At 36.9% G+C, this 20,830-nt stretch overlaps 1 protein-coding gene across 2 annotated transcripts in view; it reads left to right on the top strand.

Moving 5' to 3' along the window:
- The first annotated feature begins 2,940 nt into the window (after positions 1 to 2,940).
- The window catches only part of NUDT16 (nudix hydrolase homolog 16), a 35,881-nt gene continuing 17,991 nt past the window's right edge, over positions 2,941 to 20,830 (top strand). Inside the window, exons 1-3 of one of the 2 annotated variants that reach the window (XM_089385781.1) lie at positions 2,941 to 3,679; positions 4,356 to 4,470; positions 5,099 to 5,182. In XM_089385781.1, coding sequence (XP_089241907.1) covers positions 3,609 to 3,679; positions 4,356 to 4,470; positions 5,099 to 5,182 — 270 coding nt within the window. In that variant the 5' untranslated portion in view covers positions 2,941 to 3,608. The remainder of the gene's footprint in view (positions 3,680 to 4,355; positions 4,471 to 5,098; positions 5,183 to 20,830) is intronic. The other variant, XM_089385780.1, reaches the window with a different exon arrangement.

Raw genomic sequence — 20,830 nt, 5'->3', positions numbered from 1 at the left:
AAATCTCTTGAGATGCAAACATTTTCAGAGTGAAAAGAGGTTTGACCTCTCGACGCTTGGTAGATCTGGAGTTAAGATGGATATAGGCTGGTTGACAATTATAATTATAATTATTTTATTTTATTTTGACCTAATTAAAATGTTTATGGGACATTGCATTACATTACATTACAACATCTCTATCATACTGCATTGGAGAGTGCCTCTCAATGCAAAATTAGATGCATGGGAGTAAGTGAAGATAATGATGATCGAACACATAGATAAATTTCCCTATATTCTAGCTTTAATACTTGGTAACAAGGTAACAACTTATGGGCTTAAGGTCAGTGAGTGAGATGGTTGGGAGGTGGGTCTTGCACTCTCTCCATTTGGATTCAAATCCCTAATGAGACACGCCATGAGTGAGACCTGTCTCTTGAGTGTGTCTCCTAATATCTTAGACCTTACTAAGTCGTAAATTTCTTTTTGAGTGTTGACTTGCAAGCTAACACTACTAACTTAAAATTTATAGTAACAATCAATAAAATTTAAACTTGAACCTCATCTAATTATTTTACAAATTACTAATACTAACTTAAAATTTATAATAACAACTAATAAAATTTAAACTTAAACCTTATCCAAATAATTTTAACTCATTATTAATTCTTAAATTTTTTAGCAAACTCAAAATACCATGATCCTATGAAAAATATTATTTTCAAATATATTGTACTTTTCATTGTTGTATTACCCAACCCTCTTGCCAAAACCCAATCAATATTCCCCTAATTTCCCAAAATATAAATAACAAAATAATCAATATCCCCACACAATTTCCCAAAAATAAACAACACAATATTTATTGTCTACACAGGAAATAAGATATAGTGAAGGGTCGAAAAGGACTTTAGAGAACATTGAAAGGGTGAAAGATAAGGTATTTATTAATTCATTAACCAATGTAACGACCTTTCCAATATTATTAAAAGCATTTTATTATTATGATTATTTTATTATTTTTTATTTTTAATAATGAGTATAGTTAAATATGGTAATTTAAATAATAGATAAAATGGATTTTTTTTTCAAGGGAGTAATTTTCAAATGTGATTTTTTAGAGTTTTTGATGGATTTTTGGTCAAAATCTAGTGAAAAAATTTGTGACTAAATCTTGATTTATGAAAAAATTTGTGGCTAAATCTTGATTTGTGTTGTTTAAATTGGTTTTTCGATCACATATATGGATTCAATGCCCTCAAAAACCTCTGGGGTACTTCGATTGTGAAGAGTTCACTTGTTAAACTTGTGATTTCAATGAATCCTTGGTGGATTCTAGACAAATTAGATTAGAAAATAAACCAGAAAACTTTGCAAAAAGTCACACTTAAAGACTCGCTAGTTTTCCAAGTAATTTTTTTTGATGAATTTTGTTAAAATTAGGTAAAGATTTTTAAAAACCACAAGCTTTAGTAGTTTAATTTGCAAAATTATAGTGCTTAGTTTTTAAGGGCGTTGAATCGATTTATGCATTCAAAAATGCATTTTAAATAACCAAGGATCACAATCTTGCTTGAATTTGTATTGTGGAATTTCGATAAAAAGCCATTTTGTCTATTAGTTAGACTACAAGAGAAAATGAGCCTTTTCTGGCACTTATTCTAGTCAATTTTGCCCAAAATCTGCTAAAGATTTTTAAGAACCATCAGTTTAAGTTAAGTTGTTTAATTTGCAAAGTTCTAAGAGTTTTTGAGGGTGTAAATGCATTTTAAACAACAAGACATCACAATATTGCTTGAAATTATATTATTGATTTCCAATAAAAAACTATTTTATCTATTAGTTAAACCCTACCTAATTTAATTATTAGATTTTTATTATGGAAAAAATAAATAATAATTAAACCAAGCAAAGTATAATAAAAATCTAATAATTAAACTAGGTGAAATCTAACTTTATGAGGAAATAAATCAACCTCCCTCTCACATTGAGAACTAGAGTGAAGTGCTAGTATCAAATTAGCCCATAAATATACTCAAGAGTTCACAAAACATATCACTAACAAAAATTTAAACTTAAGTGGAGGAAATAACAATAATTCTACCTTAAGAGTCGACATAACTTCAATTAATAAATACAATCTAAATAATACAAACACAAACAATTTATTTTTGTAAAAAAATCTAACCATACAATTTTAAGTAAAAATATAATTTTTTATTATTTAAAATATTTTTTAAACCTACACATAAATAAATTCAATACTCTAAGTGAAAAAAAACCAATAAATTCAATACTCTAGAAAAAAACAACCATTGATTAATTAAATTTTATATATTACCCAACTCAAACTTCGGATTCTTAAAAAAAAATCTACAAATACAAAATAATAATTAATTAAATTTTATATATTACCCAACTCAAACTTCGGATTCTAAAAAAAATCTACAAATACAAAATAATAATAAATAAGAAAACGAAAACCATTAAGCAATTAAATTCTATATATTAACCGACTTTAATTCTATATATTACCCAACCGAAACTTCGGATTCTAAAAAAATCCCACAAATACAAAATAATAATAATAAAAAAAAACAGAAAACGGGTAAGAAACTAACTCTATCACTAAATAGAAAAGCATTAAATGGAAAAGGGATATGAAACGAATTCCCTATATTTTTTTTTCCCATTTTTAATTAAAAAAGAATTGGCTAAATTTCAGAAATAATAATAAAAAAGTCAAGTTAGATGGCATGTTAGGAATTATTTTTCAATATTGGCTGGTTAGCTTGCACATGGTGACGCTACGCCTTCCCTCAAGGCCGTGCATGCTTCGGCTTTCACGTCAACATCCACTTTACTGTTAATTAATTATAATCTCTTTTTCATGCAAATAATATATTTTCGGTAATAATGTATTTTTGGTACTGTCCATTTCTTTTCGAATTTAATTTAATATGATTGCTGGTTGGACTCAGAGAATTAAATTTTGATTTAAAGGGCAGAAAAATAATAATATCTCGGGTAACGGGTAATAATATCTGGTTGGCTGGCATGTAGTTAGGGTTACAGTGGCAGCGAGGGCGAGAGATTGAGTTTGTTTTTGATTTTGGTATTTTCTGTACAGTTCTTGTTTTGGATTCTGATGCTGTGGTCGGTTCTTCCGTCCCATGCCTACCCTTTCTGGTCTCCGACACTTTTTCATGTACTTGCCAATCTGAATCTATATATAAAAAATTATATAGTTTATCTATATATATAGAAGTATATTTTGGTTTCCCTCTCTGCTGTTTAGAACAGTGCCCCCCTTTTCGCCGACCCTGTGAGAACTGACTGGATTTTGGTTTCAGAATATCGGTGCCTGATCTGCCCTGAGTGTGCCGTGTGAATGCCGATTTTCTGAAGAGAACACCGCCTCTCGGTGAATTTAGTGGTCGGACGACGAATGTATGGGATCGAGACTCTGTCGCAGCGCTGTCTTGGATTGCTGAGCGGTGGAATTTGAGTTGGAGGGGTTAAAGAAACGGGATATCGTTAGTTATCGGCCAATCGCGTGCAGTATTTTGTGCAGAGCATGCAATAAAAGAGGAGGGGTGGAGGAATTGGTTAAAGGCTGAGTCAGCATGGCTGACCTCGTGGCGCGGACTGGTCGGCATCAACAGCTGTATGAAGACGGTTACCGACTAGTCGCTGGGTAAGATTCTTTCCGTCGCACTTTCTTTAATTTCTTTTCATTGAATTTCGGATGATTTATTCAGGATTTTGTTCAGAAATTATCTCTGTTTTAGCCCTTAGAGACCAATGTCCGAGCCCTGCAGTCTAGAGAGAGTTAAATTTATGTTAAAAATGGCGGGAGCAGGTTGTCCCATATCACATTAGACCTTTTCCATCATTTATTCCGTGTCTTAGGCGTGCATGCATGCTGTACTCTGGAGATCTTACTTGAATTTGTTTTTCAATGATCTGCTGGATCAGAGTGCTACAAATTTCGGTTTCTAAGCTTCAAAATTTCGTTGTACTTAATTCTAGGTGAAAATGCAGGTTGTGAAAATTTCATCTGGGTTTCATCAAAAAATGTTAGACACTAAGTTTTTGTTTTTGACTGGGCACTAGTATAGTTTGCATATGGATATTAATTGGATTTCCGATAGAATGCTTGTTCTTGTTCTTAGATTTTGTTGTCTTCTGAACGTCTAGAGTGTCAGAATCTGCAAAATGTGTGAGGAATCTGATATGCGAATATAGAAATTATGATCTATTCATCACTTGCTAAATAAATTGCATTGCTTAATCATTCCTTGTATGGAACTTTCCGTCCATAGGATCTCGTTGATCAGATTTTGTCTTAACATCTATTGCAAATGGTACAGGTGTATTCCTTATAAGTACACAGCTGCCGATGATACCTGCAATGGCAACACTAAGCAGAGATTGGAAGTTCTTATGATCACTTCACAAAGTGGACCTGGTCTTCTTTTTCCAAAGGTGTTGAATTAAAGTCCCTTTCATAAATATTAATGGTTCTCGTTTGTTTGTTTATATCGATTTTGATTATCTGTTGCATGTGCTTTGTTTAGTTTTCCTTTGTTACCCATTACATGTAAAGTTAGTTAGCAAGAAAGGCCATCGATGATAATCTAGTGGATTGCTCTAGCGGTTTGTAAATGGACAAGACATCTGGTTGTTTTGTTGTTCTATCAAATACACCTCTTAATAGCATTGGTTTATATGTATCTACTTTGAAACTGGGGTGCATCTCTATTAGCTGTGACATGTTTCCCTTTGTTTGCTCCGTTCTTGAGAACAAAGGTGTTGAAGTTGATCAAGATCAGTCATTCAGTGTTCTCTATATTGGATCATTATTGTCTTTTATGTTATATTTATTTAGCATCAGTAGGTGTACTTCTTTTCATTTCCCAGTTGTCACAATTGCACTTTTTGTCAATTTGAGGGTTGGGGTGAATTATTTATTGATTTACTAATTTCTGACAATTGTTATTATTTCCTTGAGATCAACAAGGATCGGATAATGATGAGACAAGTTTCATGAAATGCAGCAATTGATTAATATCTTTTCCTATTGCTATATGGGTTACTATTTTTTTAAAACCAGGGAGGATGGGAAAATGATGAGACTGTAGAGGAGGCTGCTTGTCGAGAAGCATTAGAAGAAGCAGGTGTTCGAGGAGAGATCAAGGTAAGTGTTTTTTTTTCAAGGTTTTCTCTTTAATAAGAGTGAATAGAAATTATAGTTGCATACATTTTCCTGATTATTGGAAATGATTTTCTGTCAAATCATAATTACTCTTATGCTGTCAGCATGCATTTTTCTTTTTGGAGTTAAATATGTTTGTTTTTATAGTGCATGCTGGATACACGTTCCCTTTTAGGATTTGTCTTGTTTTAAGGTTCAGTAGTTGGTTTTAGTCTTGGTAACATTATACTTAGTCATACTTTGAAATCATTCTTGAAATCTTGCCTGCTACTAAATAATTACTTCAAGCGGGGTTTAAACTTTTATCTTCAAATGTTTTAGGTGAAGTGTGATTTGGTACGCAGTAAGTTAATATTGAATTTGATTGCTATTATCCATTGATTCATTGGTGTTGCTCTTGTTGGTCATGTTGAGATGGGCTTCATCTAGCTGGGATTTATCAATTTGGGTGATAGCTTGTTAGGTTGCTACAGGGATATTGTATAACTTAACTAAAGCCTCCCTTCATAGAGATGAAACCACCTTCATCTGTAATTTCTTTTGTTTTGGTTTGGAATTTACCATCATATAATAAGACTATATCATGCATCTAAAATGCTTGATATTTGTATTTATACAAGTTACAACAATTTCCAAAAACTGTAGATTTCAATTTACAACCAACATCTTCTCCCACCTTCAAGCATTGGAGGGAGAGTGAGATTGCAGGTACCTTGCCAGCTTCAATTGGCCCATCAAAGACAAATTTGTCTGAAGGAGAAATTTGAACCTGGGTGGGGAGGATACCAATTTATTTTCTCAACTACCTGTGCTAGACCTAGTTGACAAAACTCTAGAAATATATCTATGAATCATATCCATTTTCTTGGATGGTCCAACAAGTCTCCATTATAATCTTAACTCCTTTTGTAGATCACACATGCTTATTGCAATTGTGCTAGCCTATGTGTGACTTACATAGGCTATTGTGGAGCATTTAGTTTACTTTTAATCCTACACATTGGTTGACACTTGTTACTTGAAGTAGGATATGTTGAGCTCCCTCAAGATTTCATGGCTGGTTGTGGGTATCTCAAGCTTGTTGTAGGTCTCACATCTTTCAAAAAGAACCTCCGTGCTCTCTTTGACGCTTGTAAATCCTTTGCAATGAATTTCATTATTTCATATCTTGATCAATAAGTACTTTGTTTTGGAGCCTTATGATATCAAAACATCCACCATCGAATCTTGTTAGCGTGATTCTCATGGCAACTCAACCATTATATGCATTGATGACCTTATTATTTGGCATTCTCACATGCTTATTGCAATTGTGCTAGCCTATATGCGAGTTACATAGATTATTGTGGAGCATTTGGTTTGCTTTTAATCCTACACATTGGTTGACACTTGTTACTTGAAGTAGGATATGTTGATCTCCCTCTAGATTTCATGGCTGATTGTGGGTCTCTCAAGCTTGTTGTAGGTCTCACATCTTTCAAAAAGAACCTACATGCTCTCTTTGAAGCTTGTAAATCCTTTGCAATCAATTTCTTTATTTCATATCTTGATCAATAAGTACTTTGTTTTGGAGCCCTTGAGACAATATTGGGGTTTTAAAAGAGCTAACTCTTTTGTAATTGGAACATTATGCATAATTCCTTTCTCTAGAGCACCCTCCTTAAGAGTAGTGTAGATTGATTTTTTTGTCTTGTCCCATGACACAAACATTGCGCTCCACCTCTTCCTTGACATGATGATTTGAGTTTCTATTGGTGGTAGCTCTGCTGTTCACTGCATTTGTAATAGTTTGCATGTTCCCTCAACTTGTGATATCAATACATCCACCATCAAATCTTTTTAGCATGATCCTCGTGGCAACTCAACCATTATATACATTGATGGTCTTATTATATGGCATTCTCGCGTTTAAAAAGTTCCTCAAGCACTATTGTTATACTTATTCAATCTTTGCATTGATGGCCCATTTGATATTGGCCATAGTTTCTATTATTCTTAATTGACTTAAAGTTTGGAGTCCCTCCATAATTACTCTTAATATCTTGAGCTTTTATGGCCATCTTTGCCCTTGTTAGGAGGATTTTGACCTTTGCTAAGTTGTCATATTACATTTTGACGTGTATGCATGTACGTATGTACGTCCCTGTTTAGGATATCCTTCCTCTACAAGAATATTTAGGATAGGGTTGGTTGGAATCCTTCCTCTACTAGAATATTTAGGATAGGGTTGGGTTGCCTTCTTAGCCACGTGCTTATCTTTGCCAAAATGACTTGATCCTATTGACTTTCACACCGAAGGGTTTATTGAAACATATTGATGCCCTCGCCACCTTGTGCAAAGAGATTGATATCCACCTTGTGCGAAGAGATTGAGATCATGATGGCCTAAACCTCCTTGGGTGTATGGTATTTGTGGCCTTGCTGTATCAGGTGTCAAGGTCTTTAGCATTGGCTCAACAAAAGGTATAACTCCCTCGCCCTCGAACTAATTCGATGGCACCTCTTCATAGCTGCACCTCTTAGATACATAGAGTTTGGGGATTTTGTGTTTGGGAGAGTGAGGTACCCCTTCCTAGAACTTTTCTCGTCAAAGGCCATAGCCTTAGCTTGTTCTATTGGGGACGCGCAAGTTTGGTACTTAGAGTCATCTCAGTTCTTTCAATCGATGGCCATCTCCTTAGACCATCTACCCTCTTTCAACTACTCTTTAGATGCACTAGGCCACTTGCTGTAGAGTAAAGAAGAATTGAATTAGGCAATTAGGGATGATATTTGTATATAGTACATCCATGTTACTTGGGCCACACCCTAGAGAATCTCGACTAAAATATGACTTTCTATTTGGAGGACTTCTTGTAGCTGTGGGATGGTATTGTTGGTTGTGGGATGCATTCACATAGGATTTGCTTAGGGTGGTTTCGAGTGGGTTCTTATATATTCATGCTTGCCATATGTGTCACTTGCAAGCACATGAGACAATGATGCATCTTATCTTTAGATACACCTTCTATGCAATTAGTTGTCATTATCACTACTTGTATCGTGATTTAGGGAGCTCCATGGTCACCTCCCAATTTCACGACCATATATAATTTCTTTTCTTCATTAGAAAAATAATTAGTGATTTAGAGATCTCCATCTCCACCTTCTGATATCATGGCTAGACAATTTGTTCTCTTCATTAGAGAAATACTTAAGTCACAGATCTCACTTTTTGTTTGCATCGCCCCAGCCAATAGGAGCATCAGCTCATGGTTTTAAGTTTCTATATCTGATTGGAGCAACAAGCGGCATGCTGTATTCTAGAACACTTAAGACCACATATCAGTTGGACCTTGGGCCCTTTCTCATGTTGCTCCTCTTGGTGGTCATCTGACATCTTTGAGGGCCAATGAGGATTCATGGGATAGGCGATAGACCTTGCACCACTAGATAGACATGCATATTATTGCTAGATGTATCTAAATTAGGGCACCTAATGCGTATTGGACAAACCCCCAAATTTAGCCGAATAATCACAACCTATTTGGAGTTTTTCTCCTTAGATCTTGGATGGTAGGAGATCAACATTCTCCTGCTCCTATGCTGCCATAAGATCATATAGTTGGATCCCCTTAGCATTGGTCATCCCTTAGAGGACATTATTTACCATTGCATTTGTGCTTTCACAGAGATAAATGACTTTGACAGTGATCCTCTTCTGTCTCCCCTGGTGCTCAACCATTAGGACTAGCAAGCTATGACATCATCTCTCACACACCACAATCAACATTGGGATCCCCAGTTTTTGGTCTCCCTATTGTACATGTGCACTTATACTTTTGTATCTTATTCATCTTTTGTTGCCTTCAACATTGTTATATGAGTTACTTTTGGACTCCCACATTGTATTCATATTGGTTGTACCTACTAGTCACATTGACCTACTTTTGTGGTTATTCATTGACATTAATTTAATTACCTTATCTATTTCTTAATGGTAGATGAAGCAATTTTCCTAAGGTATATGGGCTTCTCAAAGAATGTGGACTCTCCTTTTGAAATTTGTATGATCAAAGGTTTGGTGAGCTTTTTAGTGACACATGGCAAAAAGAGTGGTGCGTTCTCTAAAGGACTTGTGGCAAGGAGTCTTCTACCCATGGACAGCCTTTCCTTTTCCCCTCTGGTGGGCTCATGCCCCCACTGTTCTAGAGGTCTAGAGATGTGGCAGAGTCCAGGTGAGGTGTTCCTTGGACAGTGTAAGAATGTAGTTGAGATTTTCAATAGGTTTCAAATGATGGATCGTAAACCTTTAGCTAGTCCTATGATATGAAATCTGAAATTGCATGTTGACTTGGATTCAGATTTGGTAGAGCCTTCGATGTATAGATATTAGACAGTGGATTGGATCTTTGAATATTAGATCTGATATATGTTTTGTGGTTAATACTTTTAGCCAGTTCATGACCGAGTTGAGGCAGATTTACTAGGTAGTTGGAAAGCTTGTGCTCTTTTACTTGAAGGTCATAATACATTACGGTGTGAGGTATGTAGGAGATGGTGAGTTGATTGTTCAGGGGTTTGTGGATTTTGACTGGGCAGGGGATGTTGGTGACGGGATAAGTACTTCAGATTGTTGCTTCAGTTTAGAGTTAGTAATGATATCTTGGTTTATCAGGAAACAGACATCAGTAGCATTGAGTTAATAGACACAGAGTTGATGGCGGCCAACAGTGCTAGTTGTGAAGCAATTTTGGTGGAGAAGACTTTCTTTGGGATGGGGTTCAGAAGGGAGTATTGGCTCTAGATTATGTTCGGACAGATTAGCAAGTTGCGGATAATGTGACTAAGCCACTAGCAAGGGGGGAGTTCAAGATGTTTAAAGAGAGTTTAGAACACTTTCCTCACTAAGATGGAGTATTAGATTTTCTATCTGGTTTGATGTTGACAGTATTTTCCAGCAGGGCACACTTATTATAGGTCCATACAGCTCCAGTATTGCACAGCAGTGCAAACAGATTCATACAATGCATTATTGGCAGTGTTTGGTCTTAGTTCCTGTGCACAGTGGCATGTGGATGAGGCCCAAATTGTAGGAGAGTAGAGGGCCATACGTATCTTCAGCATTAATGCGCCAATCTAAATATATTTCTACTTTGGCTACCGAAGCTCTTGGCATAGGGGAATTTTGAGATGTTTAGGGAGAGACGAGGTTGGTGAACACTTCACATTAAGAGGGAGTGCTAGATTTTTTACCTTGTTTAGTGAGGACAGTATTTCCACTGGGTGGCACTTATTACAGGTCCATACAACTCCAGTATGGTGCGGCAGTGCAGACAGATCTGTACAACAAATTATTCAAGAGTGTTTGGTCTTGGTTCCTGTGTGCAGCGGGGTGTGGAGGAGGCACACCTACATAGGAGAGTAGAGGATTCAATCTGAGTATGTTTTTAGTTTGATTATTGCAATTCCATTTCTAGCCAGTTCATTTTAGATTGCATACATGATTTATTCTTAGAGAGGGTGTCGTTCCCAGGGCTGCCTAAGGTGCTTGCATGGGAGTTGTATATTACAGGATGAGGGTGCAGATCTCCAGGAGGCATCAGCTGTTTGCTTGATGCAGTTATCTCTAGGAGGCTTATTTCTCCAGGCCCACATAAATGCAGCTAGGGGCCACTAAGTGTTCAGATTAGGGTTAGCGCTCAGTTATACCAAGTGCTTCTTGCATGTGTCCAGATATATTATTGGTTAGTGAGTTTTTTATTTTTTATTTTGAGCTATTACAGTCTATTTCTTTCCATATTCGATAGAAGATAGATACAATTGAGAGTTCAGGTCTGTGTGCTTGCTGTTTTTATTTTTTTGCAGTGTGTTTATAGACTGTAATATCTGAAGATTGCTGTTTTTACAAGTCTCAAGATTTAAAGATACCTAGGATTTTAGGATTATTCTTTTGAGTGCAGGATCTGCTTACCATGGTATATGTAATAGTGTTCTAAAGTTAATTTCATCTCTTGAGGGAGGTAAAGTTTCTTTTTGACTTTTAAAATTTCTCTTCCAGGTTGAATTTATTACAAGATGTGATCTTAATTTTAGGCATCCTCTTAATGCGGAGACTTTAGAAGCTCTTGGCCCCCATATATACCCTCTGTTATATGTTGTTATTTACTTATCTTCCTCCATTTCTCCTATTGTTCCAACTTCCAAGTATACCATCCATCAGTCTATACATCCCTTTTTTCGGTAATATCTGTCATTATTGCGTTGGTTGTGTCTAGTTTGTTGATCTGTTCTTCCCCGCAAATATATATCATTGCCTTACTATCTTCTCCTTAATGGGTATATCACCTTATTCACATTGACCTGATATTATTTGGGGCCTTTGGTTTGCTCCATATTCTTTTTACTAAGCACTCGATGTTCCTTGGTTTTCATTTATATCTATTTGGCTTAGAATTCAAGACTCTTCCTTGGCAGATAGCCCAGGCAGGCATTGACACCCTCTCTTTTCTGCTTTAGTAGTTAGTACCGAGACTTGCAGAGTTCTTCAGTTTCTATTGTTTTTATTGTATCAACATGTTATCTTATATTGTCTCTTTTAACTTTTTCTTCTAGCTAAACATTTAGCGGCTATTATTAAGCCTGCTCATAGATCCTATTATCTTTCGGCTCTTCTCTTTCTGTTAATATACGCGGACCCATGGTTCATTTCTCTCACTATTTGGCTTGTTTGTTGATTGCTTTATCCCTATCAACCATTGGTTGACTGACCCCGTTCATTTCATGGTTTTTGCCTCTATTATCATCTTGATCAATTCTCCCCTTTCATATTGGAATTTGGATCTATTTTCTGTTCTGAATTTTCAACATCTGGTTCATTGATTTTCTTTTTTGTCCTCTTGTGCTTCTTGAATCTTATGTCTATAATATCCCCCAATGAATTTAATCTATCATATACAATCTACACAATTGGTTCCTTTCCCAATATTGGCTACATTTTTTTTTTATCTGTCTTCTCTTTTTTCTTCCAACTTATGTTCTTGCATTGTAGTTAGCTAGTTTTCTATATCTCCTTTCGGCATCTTTGGACAACTCCTCATCAGTTGATATCAGCACTTAAACCCCTCACAATGGATTGGTTTATCCTGTTCTCCCATTCTTGTTCTATTTTCCTAGCTCAGCTTCCCCTTTCAGAGAGAAGGGATGTGGAAACTCTCTCACTTAAACTGCTAATACATATTTAAGGCTCAAAATTAAAGAGAATGGCCTGTAGCTTCTGTAGAAGGGTAAAATTAAAGAAGACACAGGAGGCATCCAAAAGAGGGTGAATTTTTCAAAATTAAAGAGAATTTAAGAACAATTAAAGAGAATTAAAGAGAATTAAAGAGAGTATTTATGCTCTTCTCTTTCTGTTAATATACACAGATCCATGGTTCGTTTCTCTCACTATTTGGCTTGTTTGTTGATTGCTTTATCCCTATCAACCATTGGTTGACTGACCCTGTTCATTTCATGGCTTTTGCCTATATTATCATCTTGATCAATTCTCCCCTTTCATATTGGAATTTGGATCTATTTTCTGTTCTGAATTTTCAACTTCTGGTTCATTGATTTTCTTTTTCGTCCTCTTGTGCTTCTTGAATCTTATGTCTATAATATCTGCCGATGAATTTAATTTATCATATACAATCTACACAATTGGTTCCTTTCCCAATATTGGCTACATTTTTTTAATCTTTGTCTTCCCTTTTTTCTTCCAACTTATGTTCTTGCATTGTAGTTAGCTAGTTTTCTATATCTCCTTTTGGCATCTTTGGACAAATCCTCATCAGGTGATATGAGCACTTAAACCCCTCACAATGGATTGGTTTATCCTGTTCTCCCATTCTTGTTCTATTTTCCTAGCTCAGCTTCCCCTTTCAGAGAGAAGGGATGTGGAAGCTCTCTCACTTAAACTGCTAATACATATTTAAGGCTCAAAATTAAAGAGAATGGCCTGTAGCTTCTGTAGAAGGGTAAAATTAAAGATGACAAAGGAGGCAATGAAAAGAGGGTGAATTTTTCAAAATTAAAGAGAATTTAAGAACAATTAAAGAGAATTAAAGAGGGTATTTATGCTCTTCTCTTTCTGTTAATATACACGGATCCATGGTTCCTTTCTCTCACTATTTGGCTTGTTTGTTGATTGCTTTATCCCTATCAACCATTGGTTGAGTGACCCTGTTCATTTCATGTTTTTTGCCTCTATTATCATCTTGATCAATTCTCTCCTTTCATATTGGAATTTGGATCTATTTTCTGTTCTGAATTTTCAACTTCTGGTTCATTGATTTTCTTTTTCGTCCTCTTGAGCTTCTTGAATCTTATGTCTATAATATCCCCCAATGAATTTAATTTATCATATACAAGCTACACAATTGGTTCCTTTCCCAATATTGGCTACATTTTTTTTTCATCTGTCTTCTCTTTTTTCTTCCAACTTATGTTCTTGCATTGTAGTTAGCTAGTTTTCTATATCTCCTTTCGGCATCTTTGGACAGATCCTTATCAGGTGATATCAGCACTTAAATCCTTCACAATGGATTGGTTTATCCTTTTCTCCCATTCTTGTTCTATTTTCCTAGCTCAGCTTCCCCTTTCAGAGAGAAGGGATGTGGAAACTCTCTCACTTAAACTGCTAATACATATTTAAGGCTCAAAATTAAAGAGAATGGCCTGTAGCTTCTGTAGAAGGGTAAAATTAAAGATGACAAAGGGGGCATCGAAAAGAGGGTGAATTTTTCAAAATTAAAGATAATTTAAGAACAATTAAAGAGAATTAAAGAGAGTATTTATGCTCCTCTTTCTGTTAATATACGCGGATCCATGGTTCCTTTCTCTCGCTATTTGGCTTGTTTGTTGATTGCTTTATCCCTATCAACTATTGGTTGACTGACCCTGTTCATTTCATGGTTTTTGCCTCTAGTATCATCTTGATCAATTCTGCCCTTTCATATTGGAATTTGGATCTATTTTCTGTTCTGAATTTTCAACTTCTGGTTCATTGATTTTCTTTTTTGTCCTCTTGTGCTTCTTGAATCTTATGTCTATAATATCCCCCAATGAATTTAATTTATCATATACAATCTACACAATTGGTTCCTTTCCCAATATTGGCTACATTTTTTTTTTATTTGTCTTCTCTTTTTTCTTCCAACTTATGTTCTTGCATTGTAGTTAGCTAGTTTTCTATATCTCCTTTCGGCATCTTTGGACAAATCCTCATCAGGTGATATCAGCACTTAAACCCCTCACAATGGATTGGCTTATCCTGTTCTCCCATTCTTGTTCTATTTTCCTAGCTCAGCTTCCCCTTTTAGAGAGAAGGGATGTGGAAACTCTCTCACTTAAACTGCTAATACATATTTAAGGCTCAAAATTAAAGAGAATGGCCTGTAGCTTCTGTAGAAGGGTAAAATTAAAGATGACAAAGGAGGCATCGAAAAGAGGGTGAATTTTTCAAAATTAAAGAGAATTTAAGAACAATCCTCTTAATCTCACTTTTCTTCAGAAGTTTTTTCCACCTCTTTTTATCCTTACTGAAAGATTCTTTGGTGTTAGGAGATTTTCTAAATTTAAGTTGGTTTTTGAGTTGAAACAGTAATTATTGTGACCCAATCATCATACATAATATATCAAGTTTGACTAGTTCAATGTTAACTGTAAACATACTATATGATAAATGATATAGCAAATGACATTACCCATAACTACAAGCACGATATGATACATATGAATGTGTTGTCGTCACATGTACAGATTACACAAATAATTCAAACGTCCCCTTATGCGTTGAGTAGTGGGCCACAAAGAGAAGTCATTACAAGGCCACGAAGAGAAGCCATTACAAGACAATTTATGTTGAGAAAAATGGTACCAAGGAAGTGTTTCTTAGGCATTTATCCTTTTGGCCTAGGAAGACACATTAATAACCTTTTTGTCATGTGACATTATGAGTTATATTAATGTCATGGGGTAAAGTCACTTTATGGGGTGGTAAAGGGGTTAGGTTTCTCCTTCATTAGATCTCTAGGGTTAGGTTTCTTTCCACTTAGAGAAGACAAAAGGGAAAATGAAAGTATTATTCTTCTCATGGGATTTGAGGAGAGCATAGGAGGTAGAGAGGGAGAAGCTCGAGTAGGAGCAAAGGAGGGAGACTCCATTGATTTTTCTCATTATATTTGAGGAGAGGTATGAAAGGAACAAGGAGGAGTACGAGTTTGCAGGTTTGAGGAAGAGGAAAGCAAACACCAAAGAAGAACCCGAGTTCACTACTGTTGATTGGCACGAATCCCGATATTTTTGGGTCAGGTTTTGCAGGCCGAGTTTCCTGTTTTGGATGGCTGAAATAGCAGGGATATCAGCGTTGGTTTTGTGGCGTGGCTGAGTGTGAGACTTAATGTTTTTATAGCAGTGAAGAGGGGCTGTTTGATCACCTTTATTCTACCATATTTACAGTCAACATGATTTGAGAATCTAGGTGATAGTCAACATATTTTTGGGGCCTCCAAGTGTTGAAAATGTAGCGAGAAATGGATTCCTTGATTTGTGCCTTAATTCAAGGAGTCAAATTCGAGTTCTTTCTTGTGCATGCTCGAGTTCCTAAAATTAGGAAATTCCCTAAAAATTAGGACAACCTATGATGCAGTTAAGTCTTAGATTTGAGACAAGCTGAGTTGCATGTGAGTTTTCACTTAGTTAACTCAATCAATCACAAAATCATTCCTTAATTAAAAATTTGCTAGATTTAGCAATTCAAATTGCTTTAAAAGAGGGAACGAAGGCACAATTTGTCATATAATTTGTGTGAGCTTGTGAGATGAAGAAGCCAAAGGGTTTTCTTGTGTGAATTATTGAAGAGGAAAGATCCCTTAGAAGTGCACATAGAAATAGGGAATTCCCCTATTTGATAGGAGCCAAATTTGCACGAGGAATTTGGGCCTCTAGTGCGCATTGATTTAGGGAAGCAGGGTTAGCATCTTGTAGGTTGTTTCAAGCCTAGACTAAGGCTGCGAGGTTATGTTCTCTATTGAAGCAAGTGTATTTGTAAGAGATCTATTGCTCAAATTTATTCAATAAAATTCTCAAGCAAGTGAGGGTTTTTCTAGTTGGGTTCCCAAGAAAAATTGTTGTGTTCCCTTGAGAATTGTGCATTTTTTGTTTTGTTTTATTCCGCTGCAAATTCAGTAGAGAAATTATGTTTTTATATGAAAAGAAAGTGTTTTTCAGATTGTTCATATTAGTAGATCAAAATTTCGTGGAATTTCTACATTAAGAGCGTATTTTTAGAAGTAGCTTGCACTCAGACTTGAGGTAGAAATCTCCAAAACGTTCCTGCTCAGTTTGACACCAAAATCAAGCCACTGCCAGTGGAGTTTATGCACATAAAACAAGGCAAATATCAGTATGAGTTTATGACTGTGTGGTGGCTCGATTTTCTATGTAATCTGGTAGTGACTTCATCAAGTTAAAAGGTAGATAAGTTTGACTTTATCCCTGCTTTGTAAAAATTTCTTTAAGAGCAATTAAAATCCTCCTTTAGAACTGGTTTTCCCCTTGCGGGTTTTTCTAGGGTCATTAGACCAAACAATACTGTGTAAATTTTGATGTGTGTGAGCTTGCTTTATTTCTCATATCAGCTGAAAACAAAATGGTAGAGGTAGATCTAAAGTGTTTCAAATAAATTTGCATTTAGAGTTCTATATTAGCTAACAATTATTGGGGTTGTGGGCATTAAACCTATGCAAAATAACTTGAAACTGTGAGTGCTACAACAATTAAAATTTTTCTACTTGGTATCAGAGCTTGGGAAGCCCCAAATTTGAGGAAAACCTTTAGCTGATAAGAAAAATCAGCAAGCTACCTTCTGCTACAAGTCAGTAAACAATGAACTAAAATTACCTTCAAATACCCAAAGATTGGTTGTTGAGAGGGAGACAAATTTGGGGTTTATAGATTGAGATTTTGTGTTAGTTGTGAGGGTCCTGGGTACTGGTATAAAGATGGAGGAGAGATTGGCAGGGACATAAAATTTTGGTCCCCGGAAGGAGAGGATGATGCTTTTGTTTGAGGAGTTGGAGGTATGGGACATTGTGGAGAATGTCGTGCAACTTCCTATAGATCTTGCTCAGTTGAGTGAGTTCAAGAAGAATGTAAAAGCGAAGAGAATCTTCTCGATGCCATTAGAGACCACCTGTTAGACCACCTATTCTGTCATGTGATCGGGATGAAATTTGCCTACGAGATGTGGGAGTCACTAGTCACAATACTCCAGAGTTCCAATGAGAACAAGAAGATGGTGGTGAGGTAGAAGCTAAGAAATACCAAGATGACTAAGACCAACAATGTGACTTCATACCTCACCAAGATTACACAAGTGAGAGAAGAGTTGGCTACTGCGAGAGAGGCTATCCTCGAGGACCAATTGGTCAAGATCGCACTAGATGGTTTCACCCACCAGTGGGATGGATTCATACATGGCATTGTTACTAGAGAGCATTTTCCAGACTGGAGGAGGATGTGGGATGATTTCATCTAGGAGGAGACTAGGAATGCTAAGAGTGGTAGCCAAAGTGGTGGGGTAGGTGAGGAGGAGAATGTTTCCCTTGTGACTAAGGGTAAGAAGAAGGGGTCCATGAGTGGGGTCAAGCAACATAAAGGAGAAGGACATGAACAAAGTTATATGCTTTGCTTGTGGGATGATTGGGTCACTACGCATCCACAAGTGTCTTGAGAAGAAGGGGAAGAAGGATGTGGCAACATCAGCCAAGGTGTAGGAGTTCACCTCTAGGCTTGATTCAGAGTTTACACTGGTGGTGAGCTTAGCCACCGATGTTATATCCACGAGTGTCTTGCTTATAGACAGTGGAGTATCTTGCCATATGACTGTAGTGAGGGAGCACTTTATGAGTCTTACAAAAGATATAAACTTAGAGGTGGTGCTTGGAGATGACACCAAGGTTAGAGCGATAAGAGTGGGGACTGTATCCTTTCAGAGGGAAGAGTCATTGCCACTACTGAATGTGAGGGAAGTCCTTTATGTACTCGGGCTGAGGAGGAACCTTATATCAGTTTCCTGTATTGAGGATAGGGGATATGTTGTGGTGTTCTGGGATAGACAAGTGTTGATGTATCCCAAGGGATCTAGCATGGTATATGCTAGAGTGATAAGTGTTTGTGAGGGGAGACTTTACAGGTTCATGTTTCAACTTGCTAGGACTGTGAAAAGGTCATGGGAGGATGATCCTGTAGAGCAACAGGCTCTTGGACAGGGGAGTGCACTACAGGTATGAGGATCTTCAGGTGGTACACAGAGGTCAGGAGGTTCATCTACTTCAGGGATAACAGGTTCACCAGGTGCAAGATCACTAGGTGCAGGGTCTCACACTGTAAGAACTCAAAGTTTAGGATCATTACAGGTCACATGAGCATCTTCATCAGGGCCACGGGTGTCAAGGGATGGAGATGAGGCTCCCACAATTGTGCAAGAGACTTCTTCAGGGAGGAGGAAGCCGAGAAGGCTTTATGGTACCTTGAAGGAAGCACATGAGTCAGTGAAGGAGAGTAGACCACCAAAGAGGTTGGGTGGTGATTTGGTGAGAGTAGTAGGTAATAGGATGGTACCAAGGGGTGAGCATATCCACTTCAGAGATAAAGATGGAGTGGTGGGAAACAATAAAGGGGTCAAGAGAGGGATATGATCTCTACCCTTGATCTAATGAGCTGAGATTTAATCTGAGCCATTAGATATCTAGGGTTAGGTTTCTCTTCACTTAGAGAAGACAAAAGAGGACAAAAGAGAAAAGGCCAAGGGTTATTCTTCTCATGGGATTTCAAAAGAGCATAGGAGGTAGAGAAGGAGGAGCTCGAGTAGGAGCAAAGGAGGGAGACTCCATTGATTCTTCTCATGGGATTTGAGGATAGGTGTGAAAGGAACAAGGAGGAGGATGAGTTTGCAGGTTTGAGGTAGAGGAAATGAACACTAAAGAAGAACCCGAGTTTGGTGTTGTTGACAAGCATGAATCCCGAGATTTTTGGGTTAGATTTTGCAGGCCAAGTTTCTTGTGTTGGCTGGACAAAATAGTAGGGATATCTTGGTTTTGTGGTGTGGTTGATTGTGAGACTCAACATTTTTATAACAATGAAGAGGGGTAGTTCGATTACCTTTTTTCTGCCATATTTACAGTCAATAGGGGCCGAGAATCTAGGTGACAACCAACGTATTTTTTGGGCCTACAACGTACTTTTAAAGGTAGCTTGCAGTCAGACTTGAGGCATAAATCTGCAGAACTTTCTTGCTCAGTTTAACACCAAAATTAAGCCATTTTAAGTGGAGTTTAAGCATAGAAAATAAAGAATATATTAGTATGAGTTTATGACTGTGTGGGGCCTCGATTTTCTATGTAATTTGGTAGTGACTTCATCAAGCTAAAGGGGAGATAAGTTTGACTTTATCTCTGTCGTGTAAAAATTTCCTGAAGAGCAATTAAAGTCCTCCTTTCGAACTGGTTTTCCACTTGTGGGTTTTTCAGTCTCATTCGACCAAAAAACACTGTGTAAAATTTGATGTGTGTGAGCTTGTTTTATTTCTCATATCAACTGAAAACAAAATGGTAGAGGTAGCTCTAAAGTGTTTCAAATAAATTTGCATTTAAGAGTTCTATATGTAATGTTCCAAACTTAAATAAACAATGATATGCAAAACAAAATCGATTTGTGACACAGGAAATTAAAACAATCAACAAATGCTCATTAAAACTCCAGAAGTGAGAACCAACTGAGCCATTTTATTAATGAAATGGAGCAAGTACAATAATATGGAGAAATGCACTTGGGCTTGCCTCAAGGGCAAGCTTGACAGGACCCAGGTGATAAAACAATAATCTCGAAGCTGGAAATGATTGCTCCTCTAATGCTCTGTGCTGTCCCTAGAAACTGCACTGCTGGCTGGAAAGGAACTGCAAGAAACCCCGTCTTTGGTGCTCAGAAAACGCTGAAACTTCATATTTGGGATCCTTGTGAAAAACCTCGAAAAACCCAGAAAAATGCAGAAAGGGTTTGGCTTATCTCCAAGCCAAAGTCGGACCCATAAATTGGTGTAAATTCCCCAGCTACTAGCAATTCGCCTTGTTATAAGAATGAGGATTTCACACCCGAATATCACTCGGAAAATTTTGAAATTTTAACCACATTCACAAAACCCAGAAAAACCCAGAAATGGTTTGGTTGGATTTTGACCTTCCAAAATCAACCTCCAATATGCCCCACACCCTCCAAACTACTCAAGAACACGACTTGCAAGGGACACCAATGAAATCTTCCTCCCAAGCTTTGAAAATGAAGCAATCTCCTCCACAAATGCTTCCCTTAACTTCTCTGGCAAAGTTCAACTTCAAAGATTGATAATCTACCTCCCATGTGTGCATCAAATGCTGCCTCTGTGCTGGCCCATGAAGTGCAAAAATCACACTGCAAAGAAGCACTCTCCTCTAACTCCCAAACTCTCCAAGCTGACAACAAATCTCTTAGGCCTACTCTCCAGAAAATCTCCCAAGCAAACTCTATGACAAGCCACCTCAAGCAAACTCGACCTCCTCTTCACTGTGTCCTCCA

Source organism: Pinus tabuliformis, chromosome Q (genome assembly GCF_031772625.1).
Source record: "Pinus tabuliformis cultivar Carrire ecotype Pingquan chromosome Q, CPIR1, whole genome shotgun sequence".
NCBI lineage: Eukaryota > Viridiplantae > Streptophyta > Pinopsida > Pinales > Pinaceae > Pinus > Pinus tabuliformis.
The sequence above is the reverse complement of the archived record's forward strand: the minus strand, read 5'-3'. Positions and strand labels throughout refer to the sequence as shown.